The 22,011-nt window shown below is 57.4% G+C and overlaps 1 protein-coding gene across 1 annotated transcript in view; it reads right to left on the bottom strand.

Annotated features, from left to right (window-relative positions):
- SORBS3 (sorbin and SH3 domain containing 3) overlaps positions 1–21,613 on the bottom strand; it is a 40,789-nt gene extending 19,176 nt beyond the window's left edge. The window contains exons 1-3 of the mRNA XM_065399054.1: positions 21,521–21,613; positions 2,263–2,382; positions 779–1,165 (exon numbers count right to left, since the gene is read on the bottom strand). Of these exons, the coding sequence (XP_065255126.1) occupies positions 779–1,165; positions 2,263–2,307 (432 nt within the window). The 5' untranslated portion in view covers positions 2,308–2,382; positions 21,521–21,613. The remainder of the gene's footprint in view (positions 1–778; positions 1,166–2,262; positions 2,383–21,520) is intronic.
- Positions 21,614–22,011: the final 398 nt, after the last annotated feature.

The following is a 22,011-nucleotide window of genomic DNA, read 5'->3' as shown; positions in this document are numbered from 1 at the left end:
CCATGGCACAGAGGGCACTGGGAAGTGTGGGTTACAGCAGGCATGGGGGAGTTGAGGGGCAGAGGAGTCACAGCACACTGGGTGCCAGGGAGCAGGTGCTGGGGTGATTAGGGGGCAGCAGGTGCCAGAGAAGTTGAGGCCTCAGTTTCCCCTCTCTGATTTTAGAACTAGCAGCACACAACAACAGGTGGGGAAGGAGTCTGGACTTGGAGTGGGGGCTGAACGTATTTCCTGCCTGCCCCTCCATAGACATGGGCCCCAACACTGCACAGCAAAGAGACTCCCCGTAGAGCTTTCCGCCCCCACGTCACCGGTTCAACTCCGGCCTAGGCTGGCCGGCACCAAAACCCATCGCTGTCCGACGACCGCTCAGCGGCCCCAGGGGGAGGTCGGTTGGGTGAGTCTCAGCCCAGTGGGCAAAGCATCTACAACACAAAGGCCACCGTCCCCATCGGCACCAGTCACCCCCTTCGTGGGCAGCCCCCGGGGAAGGGCCAAGGGCTGAATGGGCCTGAGGGACTGCGGGCTGGGGTGAGACACACGGGTGGGGCAATGTGTGGGGGAAGCCTTGTGCTGCCTGGGCTGTCCCTGCAAGGTCAGTCCTGCCCATCTGGCCCCAACCACTGTCTTTGGGCCAGAGACCCTGCAGGGACAGCAGGGCTGCTAGCTTAGGTGGCTCTGACTCCAGCACTGCTCTCCCCATGCTGTGTAAGCAGCGCCCCCAGCTCCAGGGCAGGCATGCCATCGTTCCAGACAGGGCAGGGCAGGCTCCACTCACCCTGGGTCCTCTGTGTCGCAGCGGGACCCACGGGGATGGCTGAGGGGATGTGGCCGTGGGGGCTGCCGGGCTCCTGGCAGCAAGAAGGAATTCCCTCTTCTGGAGGTGGGATGGGACAAAGTCTTTCAAGCTGAGGCCCTGGGGCCCCTCAGGGTTCAGGCAGCCCCCTGCCATGGCACGGGGGGGTGGAGAGGAGAGACGGTGAGGAAAGCAGCCGCTGCCCCCTGCTCCTGCTGGATGTGCACCGTCTCTCTCCTGGAGGTGGGGATTCCCAGCTGCCCTGAATGTCCCCTGCAGGGGAGTGGGAAGAGAGAAGTTGCCGAGGAACCCTTTCTGTGCAGCAGGCTCCGGTCCCCAGCCATGCAGCAGAGGCTCCAGGGGTCGCACCTGTGGGAGAGGCAGGAATGAGATCACTGTTGATGAGAGTAGGAGGCTGACAGAGCCAGGTGCTGGGCACGTTTCTACCACCATGCGCCAACACCCAGCCAGTGCCCCTGAGTCCTGTTCCGGGCCTGGGTCTCCCGCCCAGCTCTGCCGGTCCTGTTCTGCAGTGCCCCAACCCCGTTCAAGCTCTGGACCCCCTCCTGGCTCCCGTGGGTCCCTCAATCCCAACCCTCAGCCCCTCCTGTTATTCCAGCCTGGAGCTCCCCGCACCAAACAGCTCTGCTGTTGCCTCTCAGGCCTGCCCTACAGTCCCCTCCCTCCATTTCCTGAGCTGGGGGCCACACCTTTGCAGTGTTTGTTGTGTGTGGAACTAAGATGTGACTCCCCTGAGCCATCCCCGCCGGGGCCCTGTGCTGGGAAGGGACCGGGGCCCAACGCTCTGATTCCTGAGCAGCAGAGCCAGCTCCAGGCACCAGCTCAGCAAGCAGGTGCTTGGGGCGGCACGTCGGGCTCTTCGGCGTCAAGTCTCTCAGTCTCTCTCGGAGGGAAGGACCTGCCGCCGAATTGCCGCCGAAGAAGAAAGCAGCGCAGTGGAGCTGCCGCCTATCGCGGCTTTTTTTTTTTTTTCCGCCGCTTGGGAGGGCAAAAACCCTGGAGCTGACCCTGCTGAGCAGACGTTCCCTCGCCACCTCGCTTTGCAACCGTCATCACCCCAATCCGACTGCCCTCCCGCGAGCAGCCCCAGGCCATCACCACTGAGCACATGGCGACAGGCGCAGCTGGCGGGGGAGAGACATCAAGCGGGTGCGGTGTCGCTGGAGCACGCAGGCGCACAGTCACAAGGGGAGTCAGTGGCAGAGCCAGGAATTGAACCCAGGAGTCCTGGCTCCCAGGCCAAGATCTATTAGGGCCTACGTTGTCCCAGCAAAGGACTGTTGCCAGCAGATGGCTCTAGCTACCCTGGCTCTAGTACAACCATGTCCCATGCTCCCAGGGGAGCCTGTTCCACTGCTCGGGCCGCTTGGGAGCATTTCCTGTTATTCGCACATAGACACCGCAATGGTAAAAACAACACGAGCTCAGTGGAATCAACGCCTTACACTCCGGGGCTGCAGTGTCCCAGATCCGGCTGCCTGGAACGCCATGGCTGTCTCATGCCTCTCAGCTGCCTGGAATCACGGGGCGGGAGGGTGGAGCACGGAGGTCAGCACAGCAGGGCTCTGCAAAACAGAGGGAAAGAGATGTGACCGTGGCCCTGAGCCTGAGCCAGGATGGAGGGCAGCACAGAAACTGGTTTTGCTGGTTGGGAAATTGGGCTCCAGTTTGCCCGTCCCTGTTCATTCTGCCCCCATCCAGAGGCCGGATTCACTGCCTGGCAGCCTCATGCCTCTACCAGAGCTGCCTGGCACTCAGGCTGGTGAGGGCGCCCACGGCACCAAGCCAATAGCCAGCCAGGGCTTTGGGGCAGCAATATCGTGCTCCAAGGGCAAGACGAGACCCAGTGAAGCAGCATTAGCCCCACAGATGGCAGGATCAGGGCCTGGGGACCTGTAGAGTCCTGCTTGCAGAGGCAAACTGGGGCTCTCAGGGTGGGAGAATCCAACAGAGCTGGGGGGCGATTTGAGATGGCTTCTGTTTCCTTCCTTCCCAGCTACGGGACGCAGCAGGGGAGAGCCTCTGAGTCCCAGCTCCAGAGAGATCCTGGCCACAGCCGGGTGCCAACCCGTCAGCACTGCACACTGAACTCTTGGGAAACAAAGCCCCCTCTTTCTCCCCCCCCCCCGTGACTGGTGGGTGTCCACCGTGAGGTCAGCGCCTGCCCCCTTTCTTTGCCAGAGCAAAAGTTGTGTCTGGCCTTTCCCTGCTGCTATGACAATGCCACGGCCTTGTATTCAGCCCTGAACAACAAGCTACAGTCTGAGCTGCTGCCGGGCTCCATCGTCGTGGGAGTGGCAGAGCTGTCTGGGGACAGCGCTGGGTTAACAGAAGGGAGGTGGCAGTGTCTGGGGCCAGGGCTCACAGGGAACGATCCAGCCCCTGGTCTGTCCATGGTGGGCGGGAGGCGGGGCTGAGATGGGAATAGGAGAGCCCCGACCTCCAGGCCAAGTTCGATGGAGTGGGAAGCGCAGACCCATAGCCTAACTCCTCTTGCTCAGGAAGAAGCCTTCCACCACAGCCAGAAGGGCCATGGGCTTGCGGAGCAGGGGACGAGGAGAAGCTGGGGTGCCCACACACACACCTGGTGCCGTTCCCAGCATCCATGCCCATTCTGCACAGGAGCAGAAATCCACTTCAGACTCTTCTCCTCCCTGGCCCCCCGCGGCTGCACAGTCCCGACAAGGGGGCGCCTTAACCAGCTCTTTCCGGGAAGCCAGCATGCTTCCCTCAGCCCTGTTCTGCCTGCACAGTCATCGGCACAGCAAGCATAGGTGCAGGCTAGAACACCAGATGCAACAACGTGGTGTTATTTATATAGCAGCCACAGGGCGCCCGGACTTTTACAGACAGAGCCTTGCCCTGAAAACCTTGCAATCTAAGGGGGAAATACACTGTTTCCCAGGCTTTTCCAGCCAACAGAAACACAGCCGCTCACATGGGACTCCAGCCCAGCCCATGTGCGGGCTACAACTCATTAACCCTGTAGTTGCTGGATTAAAATAACTGCACAAAGAGACTGGGAGAAGGAGCCAGATCGAAGTGAGGATATTGAGACTGGACGAGGAGCCTGGGAGCCAATGGGAATGGGGAACATCGGTGGGGGAGTGAGTGAAGGCTGGTGGAGGGTGGGGGGAAGAGATGAAGAGCCAGGAGGAGGCAACTGGGATTGGCTGGGCAAGTGGCTTCAAGGAGCCAAGGGGTGGAACAGTAAATTGGGCAGGGCTGCGCCAGGAGACTGGGACTGGGATGAGAAGCTTGAGTAGTGGAGACTTGAATGGCTAGGTGAATAGAATTGGACGAGGAGTCAGGGGTGCAGAAGAGACAGGACTGGTTGGAGGGGAATGGGCCCACTGCAACGCACTCCCCTCCAGGGCCTGGAATGGAATCCAAGAGTCCTGGTCCATCTGGAGGATGACAGCCTACTACTGCTATCAGTCACTCTGTTAGCAGACATCTGCGTGGTGGATCTAAAGGTTCCCTACTGTCTTTGATGACATGATCACATACTATTGTGTGAGTACGTGTACATAACACTACATAAAAGAGAAAAAACAAAACCCATTAGTAACTGACGGAAACAGACACCAAAACATTGTAGTATTTGTGGTTGCATCTGTTTGTTACTGTTTAGTAAAGCCCTCTACACAAACACACACTCACCCTGTCTCTTTTATCTCCCTCGCCCACACTGGCAGCTCTCTGGCAGCACGCAGGGAGATGCAGCTGCCAGTTCCCACCCCGCGGTTTTACCCTGCATCCTTGAGCACAGATGTCTCTGGCACTGTGGCTGTTAACTCAGCAGGGGGTGAGCGAGAGGGGGAGAAAATGGAGAGGGAAGAAACCAGCCTGAGGAAAAGCGACTCTGGCCAGATCTGCCCCCATCTTCCAGCCACCAAGAAACCCAGCTGGGATTCCCCTGCGGGCAGTACCGTCTCAGCAAAAAACCTTCTCCCCAGACACGGTCCTTAATGCAGACCAGTCTCTCTCTCTCTGTTCCCAGCCAACTTGCTGCTGCCGTCTTGCAGCCTTGCTCAGAGGCCGGGAAGGGGGACCCCAGGTGGGTACCCAGCTGCCAATGCCTAGGGCAGAGTGGAGGGGCAGGACCACCACCAGGAGGATCCGTTATTCCCCACCAGCATCTGAGATTGCCACCAACTCATCCGTGCCTGGGGCTGCAGCTCCAGCTAAGGCGGGGGGAGGGCGGGGGAGGAAGGGGTGTCTGCTTGCCTTGTACAGGGCCAAGTCTCCCCCACTGCTGGGATGAGGGGCGGATACGGAGCTGGAGTCTCCAGTGCATGGAAACCACATTCACTAGGGCATGCGCTCACTGTTCCCGGACCAGTCTGGGCAGGAGCCCTGGCACCAAGATCTGAGCAGTGCCTTCCCCATGAGTCCCCCTCTGACCTCCCTGCTCCCCTTCCTGGGAGGGGACACCCCTTCCTTTAACCTCAGCACCCCCATCCCGCCAGCTGGGCACCCCCTGACTCCAGGGATAGTCCCTCAGGCTGGATGAAACTCGCTGCACTGGTTTAGCTCTGGCAGGAGAATGGGGTGGGGGAGGGGGAAGCGTTTGGTGTGCAAATATTTCCAGAGCCAAGTGCTGTCCCAGTGCAAACAGTGCAGAGACAGGCCGGCGAGGGGGGCGGGGGGGGGAAGGGGCTGGAACAGCGTGTTGGAGCAGGAGAACAATCCGGAGGGGAAGGACAACCCCCCAGCTCTGGGGATGAGTCACTGCAATAAAGCAGAGCCAGGCCTGGCACTGCACCAAGGGCAGGGGAGCAGGAAAGGGGGAGTGTGTCCCAGTGTCTCTCACGCTGCTCCGCTCTTCCCAGGCAGCACACAGGTCCCTTAACCAGCCCCTCACCCTGCTCAACATACAGCAGAACCAGGACTCCTGGGTTCAATTTCCAGCTCTGGGAGGAGGAGTGGGGTCCAGCAAGTTAGAGGAAGGGGCTAGGAGCCAGAACTCCTGGGTTCTTTTTCCTGCTGTGCCACTGACCTACTGAGTGACCCTGGGCCAGTCACGTTCCCTCTCTGTTCTTCAGTTTCCCCATCTGTGAAATGGGGACAGTATTTATTTCCCCAGGGCACAAGGGGGTTGTGAGAGGTAATGAGTTAATGCCTGTGAAGCACTCGAACATGCCGGTGCTGTGTCGCTGCCATACACACCCCAGACTGCCCCTTGCACTGGAGCAAGGCCTTTGTCTTGATCCAAGAACTACTTACCCGGACACCTGAGCCATCACCCTCCTCCCCTACAGTGCTCCCTCACCTCCCTATCACCGCCCTCACATTGCTCCCCATCCCCCTGCCTCCAACCCCACTGCATCCCTTCCTATAGCCACTCCACACTGCTCCCCATCCCCCTGCCTCCAATCCCACTGCACCCACCCCCCACCTCCAACCCCACTGCACCCCTTCCTATAACCACCCAACACTGCACCCCATCCCCCCACCTCCAATCCCACTGTACCCCTTCCTATAACTATCCCACACTGCTCCCCATCCCCCCGCCTCCAACCCCACTGCATCCCTTCCTATAACCACCCCACACTGCTCCCCATCCCCCTGCCTCCAACCCCACTGCACCCCTTCCTATAACCACCCCACACTGCTCCCCATCCCCCCGCCTCCAACCCTTCCTATAAGCATTCCAACACTGCTCCCCAGCCCATCCCCCCTTTGCACCCCACACTCCCATGAGGTCCCCATCACCCACTCACCATTCCCAGACACCCCCACCTGACCCCACCAGAACCGGGCAGCCATTGAGGGGGCAGCGATGAACCCTTTGCAGTTCACCTTTAACAGCTGCTGCTCTCTGGCTGCTCCTGGCTTTGAACCCCAAAGCCACGGAGCGCCCTGCGGTGCAGGCTGCCAACACCTTGAGCCGGAGAGAGCAGGACGGGCTCCGAACTGCAGCCGCAGGCCAGTTGCTGCCCTCCTCTCTCCTGAGGCATTCGGTGGCACCGCCCACGGCCCTGCCAGCCTCTTGCCTCTCTGTAGAGGCTGCTTTTGTTACAGCACAGGACAAAGGCATTTGTGGGGGTGGAGGGGAGATTCCTCCTCCAGAACTAGCCCTGGCCAGGGTCTTGGGCCAAGGCCCAGCCTGGGTCCCTGCTCTCCAGCTCACTCACTCCCTGGTGTAGAGGGCACCGTTCCCATCCTATCGGATGCAGCTGGGTGAGGCGGTGCCATGGGGATTCGGCACCCAGGGGTGCCCAAGGCAACGCTGGTGCTTGGCACACAGTGGGGAGCGCCAGGTTTGAGGAGGAACGGGCTGGAACGCCACTGGCAGAAAGGGCCCATCTCTGTGGTTTCACCCTGGGGCAGCTAGCCACGCACTCTTCAACTCTCACTGCTCCCACGCCCAGCCAGTGCCCACACCACTCTCACCATCCTCGTGCCCAGCCAGCGCTTGCACAGTGCAAAACTCTAACTCTCATGGTGCCCAGGGCCGGCTTTAGGAAGTGCGGGGCCCAATTCTAACATTTTTGGTGGGGCCCTGGCAGGGATGACTAACAAAAAAAAAAAGTGTAAAAAAAAGCCTTTCATTTCTTACACTTATTATTTACTTTCCATAACTATATAAATAATAAAATTATATATTATGTACATTGCGTCATATATGCTGTTGATCGGTTATTAATGAGCTCTGTTTCACATGTGTGGGTCCCCGCCACTCCCTGGGAGTGTGCTAGGGTGACCAGATGTCCCGATTTTATAGGGACGGTCCCGGTTTTTGGGTCTTTTTCTTATATAGGATCCTATTAACCCCCCCCCCCAATCCCGATTTTTCACACTTGCTGTCTGGTCACCCTAGTGGTGTGCACATGTGTGGGTCCCAGCTGCTCCCTGCCCCCCTCATTGAAGCAGGTGTGCAGGGTTACTGCCCTGGGAACTGCAGGGCACCACTGGACATGGGGCTGGCTGGAGGCAGGGCAGGGGCTGACTGGAGGTAGGGTCTGGCTGCAGGCAGGGCAAAGGGTGCGGGGCTGGCTGGAGACGGGGGTGTGGGGCTGGCTGCAGGCAGGGCAGGGGGTGCAGGGCTGGTGTGGGCAGGGCAGGGAGTGCAGGGCTGGTGCGAGCAGGGGTGTGTGTGGGGCTGGCTGGCTTCAGGTAGGGCCTCAGGGGGGTGCAGCAGGGGTTGGTAGGGCTGGAGACAGAGGAGTGTGGGACAGGCAGGGGGGTGCGGCAGGGGTTGGCTGGAGACTGGGCAGGGGGTGCGGGACTGGCTGCAGACAGGGCAGGGGGTGCAGGGCTGGTGTGGGCAGGGGTGTGTGTGGGGCTGGCTGGCTTCGGGCAGGACCGCAGGGGGGTGCGGCAGGGGTTGGCTGGAGACAGGGCAGAGGGTGCAGCAATGCTGTGGGCAGGGGGTGCAGCAGGGGCTGGCTGTGGGCAGGGGGTGCAGGGCTGGCTGCAGGCAGGGTGGGGGGGGTGGGGCTGGTGCAGGCAGGGGGTGCAGGGCTGGAGGCAGGGCAGGGGGTGCAGCAAGGCTGGCTGCAGGCAGGGTGGGGGGGGCTGGTGTGGGCAGGGGGTGCAGGGCTGGAGGTAGGGCAGGGGGTGCAGCAGGGGCTGGCTGCGGGCAGGGGGTGCAGGGCTGGCTGGAGACAGGGGCTGGCTGCGGGCAGGGCAGGGGTTGCGGGGCTGGTGCGGGCAGGGGGTGCAGCAGAGGCAGCTGGAGCCCCGGCCCTTTAAATAGCCCCTGGAGCCCCCCGCTACCCCAGGGCTCTGGGGGCTATTTAAAGGGCCCGGGGCTCCCCTGCTTCTACTGCTCCGGCCCTTTAAATAGCCGTGGGAGCTCTGGGGAAGCGGCGGGGCTCCAGCGGCTATTTAAAGGGCCGGGGCGGTAGAAGCAACGGGAGCCCCGGACTTTTTAAATAGCCCGCAGAGCCCCGCAGCCCTAACCCAGGGCTCCAGCAGTGGGGCTCTGGTGGCAATTTAAAGGGCCTGGGGCTCCAGCCCCTGCTGGGAGCCCCAGGCCCTTTAAATTGCCCCCTGGGGAAGCCGGGCCACGCCGGTATGCCGTACCGGGGTTGGGCGCGGGGCCCGATTCAGGGGAATTGGTTGAATTGGCCTAAAGCCAGCCCTGATGGTCCCAGCCCAGTGCGTTTATCTGCCTCTTGCAATCCTCACTCTGAGAAAGGAAACTCCCTCCCCAGAGCTAGATTGCCAGGTGGGGCATCTATTACCGTTACTGCCCGACACTTTCCCTTCAGACCCCTGCCAGGAAACCCAGGCTGTGCCTGGCTCAGGATGGCTCAGTTGCAGAGAGCCTGCATCACTCTTTGCTTGGGGCTTGCATTTCACTCGCAAGGGTCTGGATGCAATTAGGTGGAGCGCAGAGCTCTCTGAGAGCCAACGAAGCATTTTTCCCTCGAACATTTCCATTCCCCACCCAGCCGCCACCCCCCCAGCTTGTAATGTGACAGCTTAACCCCGTGCAATAATCATCACTACCAGTCACTCCTCTCCGGGGCCTGGCACTCAAGGCGCTTTACAAATACCGGGCCCAATTCAGGGGTAAGTCCAAAGAGCAACCCAAAGGAGACGACCCTATTATGATGACATTATCAATGGGGTGTCCCTAGCTAGAGTGATGAGCGCCGGTCACCCATCTCGATCAGGAAAGAGCAGATAAAGGGGCTGGGGGCTGGAGAGACTCCTGTGTGAAGAGAGACTACAAAGATGGGTCAGTTAGCAGAGCAGATGGCTCAGAGGGGACAGGCTAGGGGCAGGTAGAATACTAAATGGCAGAGAGAGTGGAGATGGGGTGCCCTTCTTTACCCTTCCTCATGATACATGATCAGGGTCCCGGGCAATGAAGCTGAAAGGCAGCACATTTATAAATGCTGAAAGGAAATGTTTTTTTATTTTTTTTTAACACAATCTGCCTGTGGGATTCACAGCCACAAGATATCCCTAGATCTTAGCAAGACTCAAAAAAGGATTGGGCACTTATATGGATAATGAGAACTATATCCCCCCCCCCTCAGTCCAGTTATGCCAGGTGCTGTACACACATATTTATAGACTGTCCTTGCCCTGAAGAGTTTCAGCCTAAACAGACAAGACAAAGGCTGGGAGGGGAAACTGAGGCAGAGTGACAGGGCAGTGACTTGCCCAAGATCACACCGTAGGTCAGTGGCAGAGCTGGGAATGGAACCCAGGTGTCCTGAGAGCCAGTCTAGTGTCCTGCTTACTGGACTGCACTGCCTCTGGCTGTTCTTTTTAATGAGAGCAAGAGGGGGGTTGTGGTTTCTGGGTGCAGCACTTTGACAGCCTGGGGTAGAGGGCGCTGGGCTGAAGACATGCTGAGCGCTGTTATTTTCAGTTGCATGCTGCACTGAGAGTCATGTTAGAAACACAAGAATCACCATTACCAAGAACAAACAGAGCCTCACAGCCCTCGTGTGAAGTGGGGATTATTATCATCTCTGATTTATAGGGGGGAAACTGAAGCACAGAGAGGAGATCTGACTTGCCCACGGTTACAGAAAGGAACCCAGGAGTCCTGACTCTCAGCCTCCCACACTGTCTTCAAGAGCCGAGCCAAGAACTCAGGAGTTCTGACTCCTAGCCCCCTGTTCTAACCACCAGACCACACTCCTCCCCAAGAGCTGGGAAGAGAACCTAGGCATCCTGACTCCCAGTCCCTCTTGCTCTAACCACTGGATCCAATTCCCTTCCACTCATGTACCCTATAATCCAGGAATGAGACAGGCAGAGGCAACAGACATCGCAATCTCCGTTTGCAAGTGTAGTCATGCTCCAGGCTGGCAGTGCCATGGCTCCGGTCCTTCTGCACACAAACCGCCTGTAGCTCTGGTCTCTCTCCCCAAAGCAGGGGGAAGCTGAGAGTTTGTAGGGTTTGGTGCAGGAGGGAATCCAGGCTGGGCTCGAATCGCACCACCCAGGGGCAGGGGGCAGGAGATGTCTGATAAAGATCGTTCTAACAACCTTCATGCCTTTGGCTTTTTACGAATAGGAGGGTTCCTGTGATCAGAATTCCACTCCCTCCACCCCCGTCCTGGCCTATACACCCCCCCCCCCCCCCACACACACACACAGCAGAGAGAGAAGGCAGCTCCCTACCTTCCTAGAGGAGCCTGGCAAGGAACTCCGTCCGATGTTCCCAGAGAGCAGGGCACTTCCCAAGCTAGCACGGTGAGCAAGACCCGGGTGGCAGCTGTCAGCGCTGACTGAGTCCCATGCCTGCTGCTAACCCAGGCAGAGCGTCCGAAGGGCTGGCTCCCAGCAGCAGTACGGTGCAGTGGGAGGGCACCGCTGCGCTGAGTGTGTGGGATTCAGTGTCTAATAGTCGTGCTGTGAGCTGCAGGGGGAGCAACTCACACACAACAGAAAAACAAGCAAACTTGGGGGGGAAACAATCCGCGGAGAAGGAACGTGCCCTCTGACACCAGGGGATGGAGGGAAAGCTGGCCCTCCCTGCTCCAGGGACATCCGGCCACCTAGCACCATGCTCCTGCAGCTAGCCCCCAGCACAGGAGAAACCCCTCTTTTAAGAAAGCCCCAGAGAGAGCCCTCCGTCACTCACACACTGTGGGATTGAGACAGCTTCCCCCAGGGCCGGATGTCCCCTGCCAGTAAGCATCAGATACCGATAGTGACGCAAGGGGACACTCTCCGAGGAGCAGAGAATTTGCAGGGGAAAGTCACTGGGGACAAGCTGCCCATCGCTCTGGGGTTTTAGTGACCCTAGCAAGGTCAGCAGCTGAGCAAATCCCCTGTGGCCTGCCCACAGAGTGCCTAAGAAGTCTGTCCCTTCCCTCCCCAGCCCCCAGGCCACCACTGTCCCTCCCGGCTTATCTGGAAAGTCCCCAACACCGTGCAGCATTGCAGTGAAAACAAACACGAATCTGGAGCCGGCGAAAGGCCATTCAGAGTTTCCAGTGACATTTCCAGAGTGTGGGAGTGAGGACGCGTTCCAGGGAGAGGGAGCCCAGCCAGAGCGCTGAAATAATGAACTGCACACACACACACACACACACACACACACACACACACACACACACACACACACACGGAGCTTGGCTCATGCCGCCTGGTTACAAAACACGAAGGTCTTGAGAACTCGCGGGCTCTCACATGCAAGCATACACGCTAGAGCCACGCATTCATCCACAGATACATGGAGACAGTTATGCACTCCCCACACGCGCACACGCATGCACTTCTAGACACATATGAAGGCACACGACAAGCGGTGATTCATGTGCATATTCATGCATGCAAACACATACGTGCACACATATGCAGACAAGCATGTCCCCAAAGTGCACTCGCACAAACATGCCAGCCCAGACCCCCCTGCAGAGTCCAGTGAGGAGTAGGGTGCCAGCCTCTGCCCGACACACCCACTGGCCAGGCATGCCCTTCCAACATGCATATTTCACTCCCCTGATCAATTCTCTTTGCTCCTTGAAGAGTCTGGGACAGGCTGCCAGCCCTGCAGCCCTCTGTCTCTCCTCTGCCCCAGAAACAGCAGAGCAAGCTCCCTGCAACCTGCACCAGTCCTGACCTAGGGTGGCCAGTCTCCAGAGCCCTCTGCTGAGGTGTTGGCGATGGGGACGCCTCTCATGCTAAGAGCTGGTTTGAGACGAACTCATTTCACACACGGGCCCCAGATAGGAAGAACTTGCAGTTGCTACCGACCTGGGCTGTGTTTGAACCCGTGACTGCCTCCATATGCCGTAGCCCCTGGGCTAGCCACCCCACCCACGTGCGAGCCATTCTTCACCTTCTTTGCACCCGGCTTCTATTGTATCCAAGCCACATTCCTTAGGAGATGGGATGAAGGGAGTCAGTTGGCTCAAAGGTTCTGCTTTCGGCCCATTTCTCATCTCACCATCCGCTGCTGCATGCCAGACGAATATGCTGTGGACAGCGTCTTGCGCAACGCCATCCCCACGGCTAAGCGATTGCTCTGCAGACCAACCTGGGATCACCTGAGTGTGGGAGACGGTCGAGCAAGGCAGAGGCGGAGCGGGCAGGAGGAATGGAAGAGAAATGGGGGTAGTAGAGACTAGACTGGGTGGGATACACTGGGGGGGGGGAGCTGCTTCCCTGAGCTAAAAGGGGCCTTTGCCCCCCTGAGCTGGCCGTGTGGTTATTTCAGGGATCCATCCCTGGTGCACAGTGGGAGTTTGGCAGCAGCCTCTCTTAGCCTTATGATCCAGCTTATGGCTCTCTGAGCCCAGCTCCCTGGAGGGAAGAGATGAAGTCATGGAGTGGAAATGGGCAGGCATTACTGGCAGGAGCTATTGTACAGGCAGGTTATCATCTCGTGTCTTTCCTCTGGTTTTGGTCCGGATGAGCCTGGTTTCCAGGCTGGGGCGTTTACAACCAGCTGTCCAAGCAACATGCAGAGAGGGGCAGTGAGCCAGGTCCTAACGCCCACTCCACTACAGCCACCTGCGGTGCTCCTCCTTCTGCCAGGCACACATATCACTCGGAGCGCGCTGGCCCTTTCGAAGAACTCTGCAGCGGTGGGAATAGAACCCAGGAGTCCTGACTCCCAATCCCCTCCTCTAACCACTAGGCCTTGCTGCCTCCATAGCCAAGAGCAGAACCCCATCTATTCTTTTACCCACTAGAATTCACTGGGGACTCCTGGAGCTAAGGATAGAAGCCAGGAGTCCTGATACACCCCCCCCCCACACACACACACACCCCTCTTTAGCCACTAGATTCCCAATCCCTCCCAGAGCTGGGAATAGAACTCGGGAGTTCCGAGTCCCAGCCCCAACACGCGTCCAGCAGTGAGACAGAAATCTGGGAAGAAGCGCCTCCTTCCAACCCTCCGGGTGCCTCTGCAGCTATCTCCATCCTCTCAGCACCAGCAATGGACTCAAGGGGGTCGGTCAAATTGGGGAGGTGGGGAATGGAGGCTGGGAACAAATGGAGCCCCTCACCATTGCAGACCTGCATGCACCAGGCAAGGAGCATCGTGGCAGACAAGCAGGGCCAGTGCCCTGGGAGCAGGGGTGTTCTCAGGGATATGGCTAGAGGGGTGAGGGCAGGGCTTTGGGGAGTCAAACACTGCAGGGAGAGCTGCCCTGGTTCTTGCACAGCGGGTGGGCTGCATTGCTGGCATGCGGTCACGCCTGGGGTCAAATCTTTGCAGGTGCATCACAGAGCTAAAGCTCCCCTCCTTGGCCAGCCTGATGCTCAGGGGGCATCATGCTGTCTGGGACTCATGGACAGGAGCACGGGCTGGAGAGGGAACGCAGAGACAGGTTTCCCGGGGGACAATGCCACGTGACTGGAAGCACGAGGCACAGCGAGCTCTGCAGATCCCTAAAGGTGAGTGGACCCTGGATGGGCTGTACTGGGAACCCAGCTGAAGGACGGACAGCAGCCAGGTCCATCCCCGGCGTGTGCACGCGAGGGGCTGGCAGCAGTTAGACAGAGCCTGAGTGTCCCGCGCTGGAGGAGGAGCTGGGCAGCTGCAAAGGCTGTTTAGACAATGCTTTAATCTCTTGCTTCCTGCTCCAGTATCATGGCAGCCCCCCAATGGAAGCCCCACCCTCTCCTCCCCAGCTGCAGCCTCGTGTCCAAAAAGCAATGGTGACTTGCACAGAGCCCTACGTCCCTCTACAACCCGGGACAGAGCTCCCTTAGCATGTCGCTGTGGCCAGAGGGGACAGGGAAGTGGCCTCTGGGTTTAGTTCTCAGGGTTTAGTCAAAGCTAGGAGCCTTACCTTCCTTCCAGTTCTGTCTGATCCCACTAACCCCAGCACTGCACCCCCGCACCCATGGCAGAATCCTCAGTCCTGCCTCCCCTCTCCCGCCATGCCTTGCCCTATGCATCATTCCCCAGCTCTGCAACTGACTGCACTATCCTGGAGGCCACAGTGGCTTTTACGCCCCAGCTCTGTCCCCCGCATCCCTTTCACCAGCCCAGCACCGACCTGTACTGCTGTGCATCTGGGCATGCGCAAGGGGCTTTGCTCCCCAGCCCTGCTGCATCACATCGTGGGCTTCCCCACTTCCCTCTCCTGCACTGTCTGGGCCGGCCTTCCCCTCTGACTACAGCCCCTGCTCTTTCAGCTCACCACACACACAGGAAATGGGGCAACACCTCCCCAGCCCTGCTCTTCCCAAGCCCTGACTTGAGAGCTCTAGTTATCTTGTGTCCTGAGCAGGCAGAGCCGACCCGGCATTGCCCAGATGAAGCATTGATCTGCTCCCGTCACTGAAACCAGAGCCCTGTGAGGTGGGGCAGACTCCACGCTGCTGCCGCTTTAGGGAAGTAAAAGCAAGGGGGATCTCCAGGAGGAAGGGACTAATCCAGCACACCGCGCACCATGTCCTAGTGTGGGGCAGCTGAAGGCAACAAGGCACTTGCCTGCATTTCCCTTTCATCAACATTCCTACAAAGGGGAGGGAGACTTGGGGATAGCGGCTGACCTGGCTCTCAGGCTGCCCTTCCACACTAGGGTCCACAACTATCTACTCCCACAAAACCAAACACCCTGGCCCCGCCCCTCCTCTGAGGCCCCATCCCTGCCCCACCCCTTCTCCAAGGCCCTGCCCCTTCTTGCTCCACCCCCCCTGGCTGGGGCTGCAAGTTCTGGGGTGGGGCCAGAAATTAGGGGTTTGGGATGCAGGAGGCGGCTCTGGGCTGGGGGGTTCAGAGTATGGGCGGGGGCTCCAGGCTGAGGCATGGGGTTGGGGTGTGGCAGGGGGTTATGGATGCAGGCTCCGGGCAGCGCTTACCTCAAGCAGCTCCCAGAAGCAGCAGCCTGTCTCTCCAGGTCCTACGTGCAGGTGCGGCCAGGCGCCGTCCCCGCAGCTCCCATTGGCCGCTGTTCCCGCCCAATGGGAGCTGCAGAGCTGGTGCTTGGGGTGGGGGCCGCATGCGGTGCCCCCTAGCTGTCCCTATGTGTAGAAGCTGGAGGAGGGACAAGCCACTGCTTCCGGGGGCCGCGCAGAGCCACAGCAGGCCGGGAGCCTGCCTTAGCTCCGCTGTGCCACCGACCGGACTTTTAATGGCCCAGTCAGTGGTGCTGACCGGAGCCGTCAGGGTCCCTTTTCGACCGGGCATTCGAGTCAAAAACCAGACACAACAGTCTCCAAATTTCCTTCCTTAAACACAGCTGTAGGTTAGAAGAGCCTGCGCAACAGACTGCCATTTTGGAGGGCTCCCGGGTGTTGCTAGTCAATAGCTCTCTCGGACTCTGGCAGAGCCCACGTGCACAGGTGCACTCTCTCGCGCGCACACACACAATTAACCCCTCAGGACTGCTCTGCACTGCAACCATTGGTTCGAGTGACTCCTCTCGAGCTGGCCTGGCTCCACCGCAAACACTCCAGCAGCACAGTGGCACTGGGGCAGCAGCTGCTGAGCTGTGCAGACTCAAGCTGTAGCCCGGAGCTGCATCCCCCCCACTGCTTCACTGGCTGAGCATCAGCAGCACTTGAGCTTCAAAGCAGACCCACTAACAAGCCAGCTAGCTCAAGCTGAAAGCACCACTGACTGCGGGCTAGAGAGGCGTGTGCCGATGAGGGTCAGGACAGGGCTGCACTTGAGTTCTATCGGGAGTGAACACTGCCGGGAAGAGAAGCCCCTAGTTACTGGATTGCCCAGTGCACAGAACTGAAGTGGGTTCCACGTCTTGGGGAGGCACAGGTGCAACGATAATGGCACCTTTGTTTTGGGGGAGCAGGACTCAGCACTGAGCCCCCCTCAGGCTCACATTTTCCCCTCCCATTTCCATCACATTCCCCAGCTCCTGGGCGTTTCTGTGTCTGTTATTGTTACTATGCAGTGGTGGATGACCGCATGGGCCCATAAGGTCTGTGCACAGGGGCCCCAGCCAATTGGGGAGCCCCAGAAAAATGGGCACCCCAGCAGACAACCGTCATCTGCCCCGGGGCAACCGGAACCTGGAGCCCCGGCAGAAGCCATGGGATGGGCAGGGGGAAGCCCTGGCACCATGAGGGGCAGAAGCGCAGAGTGGGCAGGGAGCCCCCATGCTCAGAGTCCTGGCAGATGCCACGGGGCGGAAAGCCTTGAGCTCAGGCACTCCAGCTGCCATGGTGGCAGAAACTGTGGGTCTGAAGCCCCTAGTTCCCACCCCACCAGACAGTTTTTAATATCATGGGGCCAGTGCCAGGTCTCGGGTTTTCCACTGGAAAGTCGGATGGAAAAAGGGGCCTGACAGTGTCCGGACAGCACTGCTGACCGGACCCTAAAATCTCGGTTACTGGAGTAACCGAAATCAACCTCTCCACCCAGAGTGCCGGGAGAGCGGCAGCTTCTGCTGAAGCCTGGAGGAGCTGCTCCGCTGCCGGAGACATGCCCAGCCTTTCTGGCTGAGAGATAGGCAGTGGCAGATTACTGCACAGGGTCCGTTCCCAGTGGGCCCCACAGGAGCACCAGCACTCTGGCCCTGCCCACTGCTCCTCCTCTTTCACGGGCCCCCCGGTCAGGCTGTCAGACAGAGCCTGTAGAAGTATATTCCCCCTCACACCCTGCTGAGCTGGCCCCAGCCCCGCTGCTCGCCCGCCCCCAGCCCCTTTTTGGCAAAACTGGGTCTTTTTCCCCGCTTGCTCTTACTAACCAGTGATCAGTGGGCAAACAGCACGCGGGACAAAGGCCCAGTTTTGACAAAAAAGTTAGGACAGCCGAGGCCAAAACAGGACGCATGGTCACCCTAGTCCAGGGGTCCCCAAACTTTTTCAGTTGCGCCCCCCCGGGAGCAGAAGCTGGGGGTTACAGTGTGGGGCCAGGAGCTGCGGCCAGGAGCAGAGCCATGGCTGGGGCTTGGGGCAGGGCCGGCTCCAGCATTTCTGCCGCCCCAAGCAAAAAAAAAAAAAAAGCCGCGATCGGCGGCGGCAGTTTAGCGGCAGGTCCTTCACTCCTAGAGGGAGTGAGGGACCTGCCGCCCCCAAATTGCCGCAGGTGCCGCCCCTCTCCCTTGGCCGCCCCAAGCACCTGCTTGTTAAGCTGGTGCCTGGAGCCGGCCCTGGCTTGGGACAAAGCAGAGTTGGGTGGAGCTCCCTCCCCACCCCCCATGGGGGCTGACCTGGGCCCCAGCACCCTCCCCCGATGGTTCCTCCATGCCCCCCAGGGAGGCATGCCCCACAGTTTGGGGACCACTGTCCTAGGCTGTGGTAAGAGCCACCCAGGGAGCCTGGGCAGCTGTGGGGAGCCCTCGGCAGGGGATGTTGGTGCCCGAGAGCAGCCCATGTTCCTGCCTCCCTAGGGTGCACCGCCCAGGGTAGGTGGAGGATCCAGGGCTCCCCGGGGCAGCTCTTATCATGGCCCTGGCTTACACTTCCCAAGTAGGTGTGACATTTGGAGGTTGACTCATGCCCCAAACCATGATGGTTCAAAGGCTTTTAGATATCCCCTCCACTGGGCTCTTAGAGACATAGGGATTCTTGGCACTCCACCAAGACGAATAGGGTAAAATTGTCACTCATCTCCAACATGGCCCGGTCCCCATGTGATGCAGGAGAGTGGAGCATGGTTTGAAGATGCAACTGAGGATGTCATTACACCAATAAAACTAGGAAAATAAAAAATCCAAGAAACTCCCCCCCCATCCCTTTCTCTTTCTAATTACATCAGGAACATTTAACAGAAGTTTGTCTTTTCAAACAACCCCTGTTGCAATATGCAAATGACTTGCTGCGTGATTGGTCAGATGCCAACAGCGTCCATTAGAATTGACAGACAGTAAAAAATAAAATCTTAGCGCCACTGTATTTGCTTAAGAAACCCACAATATGGGTTCGGCCTTACTTAAGCGGGAGAGCTAAGAGAAAGCTGAAACGAGCAAAGGAGGTTAAAGAAGTCGCTTTGCCACAAAAGATACTGACAATAAATCGATACTTCAAGGAGAGAGAGAGAAAGGAGAAACAGCGGACGAAGATGACAAGGCTGGTTCGGCAGACACTCTTGCTGGCAATGGAGCCCTTGGCCTTCAAGAGGAGGAAAGTACAGATCTGGATCTGCGGGAGGAAGGCGAGCCGGGACTGAGTTATGCAGATGAGACAAATGCAATACAAGCAGATGAGTTTAGCCATGATCCTGCATTGTGGAATAACATTGATGAAAGTTGCAGGATTTTTTGGATTGCAATGCTTTCAGCTGCTTGTCAAAATATAAACATTAAACAATTCTCTGCTTCTGCGCAGCTGATTGGAGGGAAGGCACATTTGCGGTCTGAAGACCTGTTCTCTTGTTGACTGCACAATGGTGAATCTGTTACACGGCCCTGGCTTATTTATTCGCCATCTTCTGGAAACGGTTATTGCTTTGCCTGCAAACTTCTTTCAACCAAAACACATGCCTTTATTGAAGGATTCAGTGATTAGAAACACTCTGAACGTCTTTTTGAACATGAGAAAACTTGGAGCACCAAAATTGTATGCTGGCACCTGCAAACTCAGGATAACAATACTGCTCTGTTGCACTGGGGGAATCATTACTATCCATAAAATGCTCTAGTTCCTTGGATGGAGGGGCAAAGAAGTCACTTATTACCAACAGCCCCATCCCCCAGGAGTTCCCAGCTAGTGCCTCAGCGACAAGCTGCCGCCACTCTCTGCAAGGGGGTGAAAAGCCTCTGGAAAGGGGAGTCAGCTCAGCAACCTACAATACCTTCCTGGTTAGTTTCCTTTTGTCAGAGAACTGAGAAATTCCTCCAACGATCCAGAGCCTCAGACACACAAGAACGGCGCTGTGGTTGAATTCCCAGAGCCCCTTGATCTTTCATCTTTAACCCCTCTGCAGCAAGAGCCTGCTGGGCTCTCCCTCAATGAGTCCATCTCATCCCCGCTATCCAGATAAAGAGACATCTTGGAAGAGAGGATGGAGCCCGGGCTAAAGCAGATCCCCCACCTTCTGTCCCCCAAATACTCCACGTTGCCTTTGCATGAGAAACAGGGCACCAGCCCACTGCTTTAATGCTGACAGAGTATAAACAGCTGATGTTGGCACAAGCCACTCAGGGTCTGGAAAGATCTAGGGGAGTTGGCATAGAGCTGGTCCAATGTCTCAGTGGACATTCCTGCTACCGAAGGCATGTAGCCCAGAGTTGAGTACACAGAGACGGAAAGCTGCTCTCCCCAGCAAAGCCCTTCAATTAAAGACTGGCCAGAAAGTCCGGCACCTGCTGGAGAGTGGGGCGTATGTGTGTTTAAACAATTAACTCATTTTCCTCCCACTGAAAAGAGTTAACAGGGCACCTCCTGCTGGCTTGCAAACATAAGAGCATCATGGAAGAAAAGCCTTCCTCCAAAGGAGAGGAGGCTGGGGAGTAAATAGGATGAGAAATGAAGAATCAGAAAAGAACAGGCCCACTAAAATAGTTAAATCCCGCAGGCCGAGAGGCACAACAGATTCCAGTCAGTCATGATGTTCCGATGGTGAGATCACAGTCGTTTGAGATGGGCAAGGATCGCCACTATGGGTAATAGCAGACTTGATCTTAGTCAAAAGGCTGAGAATAGGCTCTGTGCTACCAGCACTCCCCTTCCACGGCACACAGACAGTGCCAGTAAGTTAAACCTCAAGGCTGCAGTGAGCAGTGGGGGTGCACATGATGAGGACAGCAGGTGGGCGCAGGGATTGGTCCACATGGAATGTAATGCAGGACTGGGGCCTTTGTTTCTAATATGCAAGCAGACATTGTCAGATCCAATCTGATCCCCCCCAAATTAGATTTGGTTAAAAAAAAAAAAAAAAGTTTCACAAAACTTCAGACCAACAGAACTATTCCCAGGATTCCCCCCTCCTCCATTTTTAAATTTCAGTGGAGATAGTTAAATAAATTCATTAAGTGAACAGTCCCCAGCCAGGTTTTCAAAGTGTTCATTGCATCCGGGTCAGAAGAAACTGACTAGGAAAGCGACTAGTCGGTTATCATAATTCATTTACGTTTTTTGGGGCAGGGACTGTATTTTTGTTCAGTCTGTACAGCGCCGTGCGCTCCTGATCCATGACTGGGGCTCCCAGGAGTTACCACAATGCAAAGAACAACACTGAAAAATGCAAGGCGGAAGCAACAGCGTAACTAGTGACACAAGCTGGATTTTTACAGTCCTCTGAGTGAGATTTAACAATCGCTGGTGATCTTGGTAACACAGGGAGGGACAAGAACTTGGCTTGGTCTCTGCTAGTGGAATTTCTCCTATTTCATTGAGTAAATTCTAGCCCATCTTCCCTCAAAACAGTACATTTGCTTCTATACTACACAGGCAAGGAGGGTCAATAGCTCATGTCATCAAGCCCAGACGTTAAATCCTAGACCGGGGCTCTCAATCTGGGAGTTACAAACATGTGCTGAGGGGTTCTGACCACCCTGCCTTTCTCTGCTAAATGGTTGGGGGTTGCTGGGTAGATCACAGTTAGATGTGGGAGGTCCCAGAATGGGAAAGTCTGAGAACCAGTGCCCTAGATCTCACTGAAAATGGCCCTTGCAATGAGATCTGAATGACATGCGTTCAGCTGCTAAGAGGCTGGTGGCCTTTGTACCCAATGCACATACAATGCCATAAGGAGAAACAGCAGCTGCCTACGAACGATCCTTTCAAAGCGCGCTGTAGCCTGAGACACACTGCCACAGCCCCACCTCGTCACATGCCTTGCTGACCCAGAGAGCTCCCACCAAACCAGCTAACATCCACAAGGGTCATCACAAAGTACGTGCACACCCCACTCACCTCCCCGGCTCCTGCTTGCTGAGTAGTCTTCGCCCTGTGATCCTCCTTCTCAAAGTATAAGCTTTCATCACCCTCACGCTGTACTGCTCCTGCTGCTCTGAGCCCGGTCCGTCCTTCGGTTGCAGATAAATATTTAACACGCAGACTGTGACAGAATCAACAACGCTCAACTGTTTCCTGCTTGCTAGATGGCAGGGTGCTAGCCAGACAGCTCTATGGGCATGCAGGCATGGCCTGATTGATTAGATATTATTCCCTTCCAGCAGGGAAAGATGGGTGCACAGAGCTCATGTCTCTTACAGCACTCACTCACCTGGCATTGCATTCACAACATTAGGCTTTAGCTTTCATCCAGGGATTTCAAAACGCTTTGCGGGGGTCTCTAACCTAAACCAGTGATGCTATCACCAATTTACAGAGAGGCTGTGGCTTCCCCAAGGAGGGAGAACTGGGAATAGAACCCAGAAGTTCTGACTCCCAGCAGGGGGCAG

The sequence above is a fragment of the Emys orbicularis genome, chromosome 2, assembly GCF_028017835.1.
Source record: "Emys orbicularis isolate rEmyOrb1 chromosome 2, rEmyOrb1.hap1, whole genome shotgun sequence".
In the NCBI taxonomy this organism is placed as follows: domain Eukaryota; kingdom Metazoa; phylum Chordata; order Testudines; family Emydidae; genus Emys; species Emys orbicularis.
This window is presented reverse-complemented; position numbering and strand designations above follow the sequence as displayed.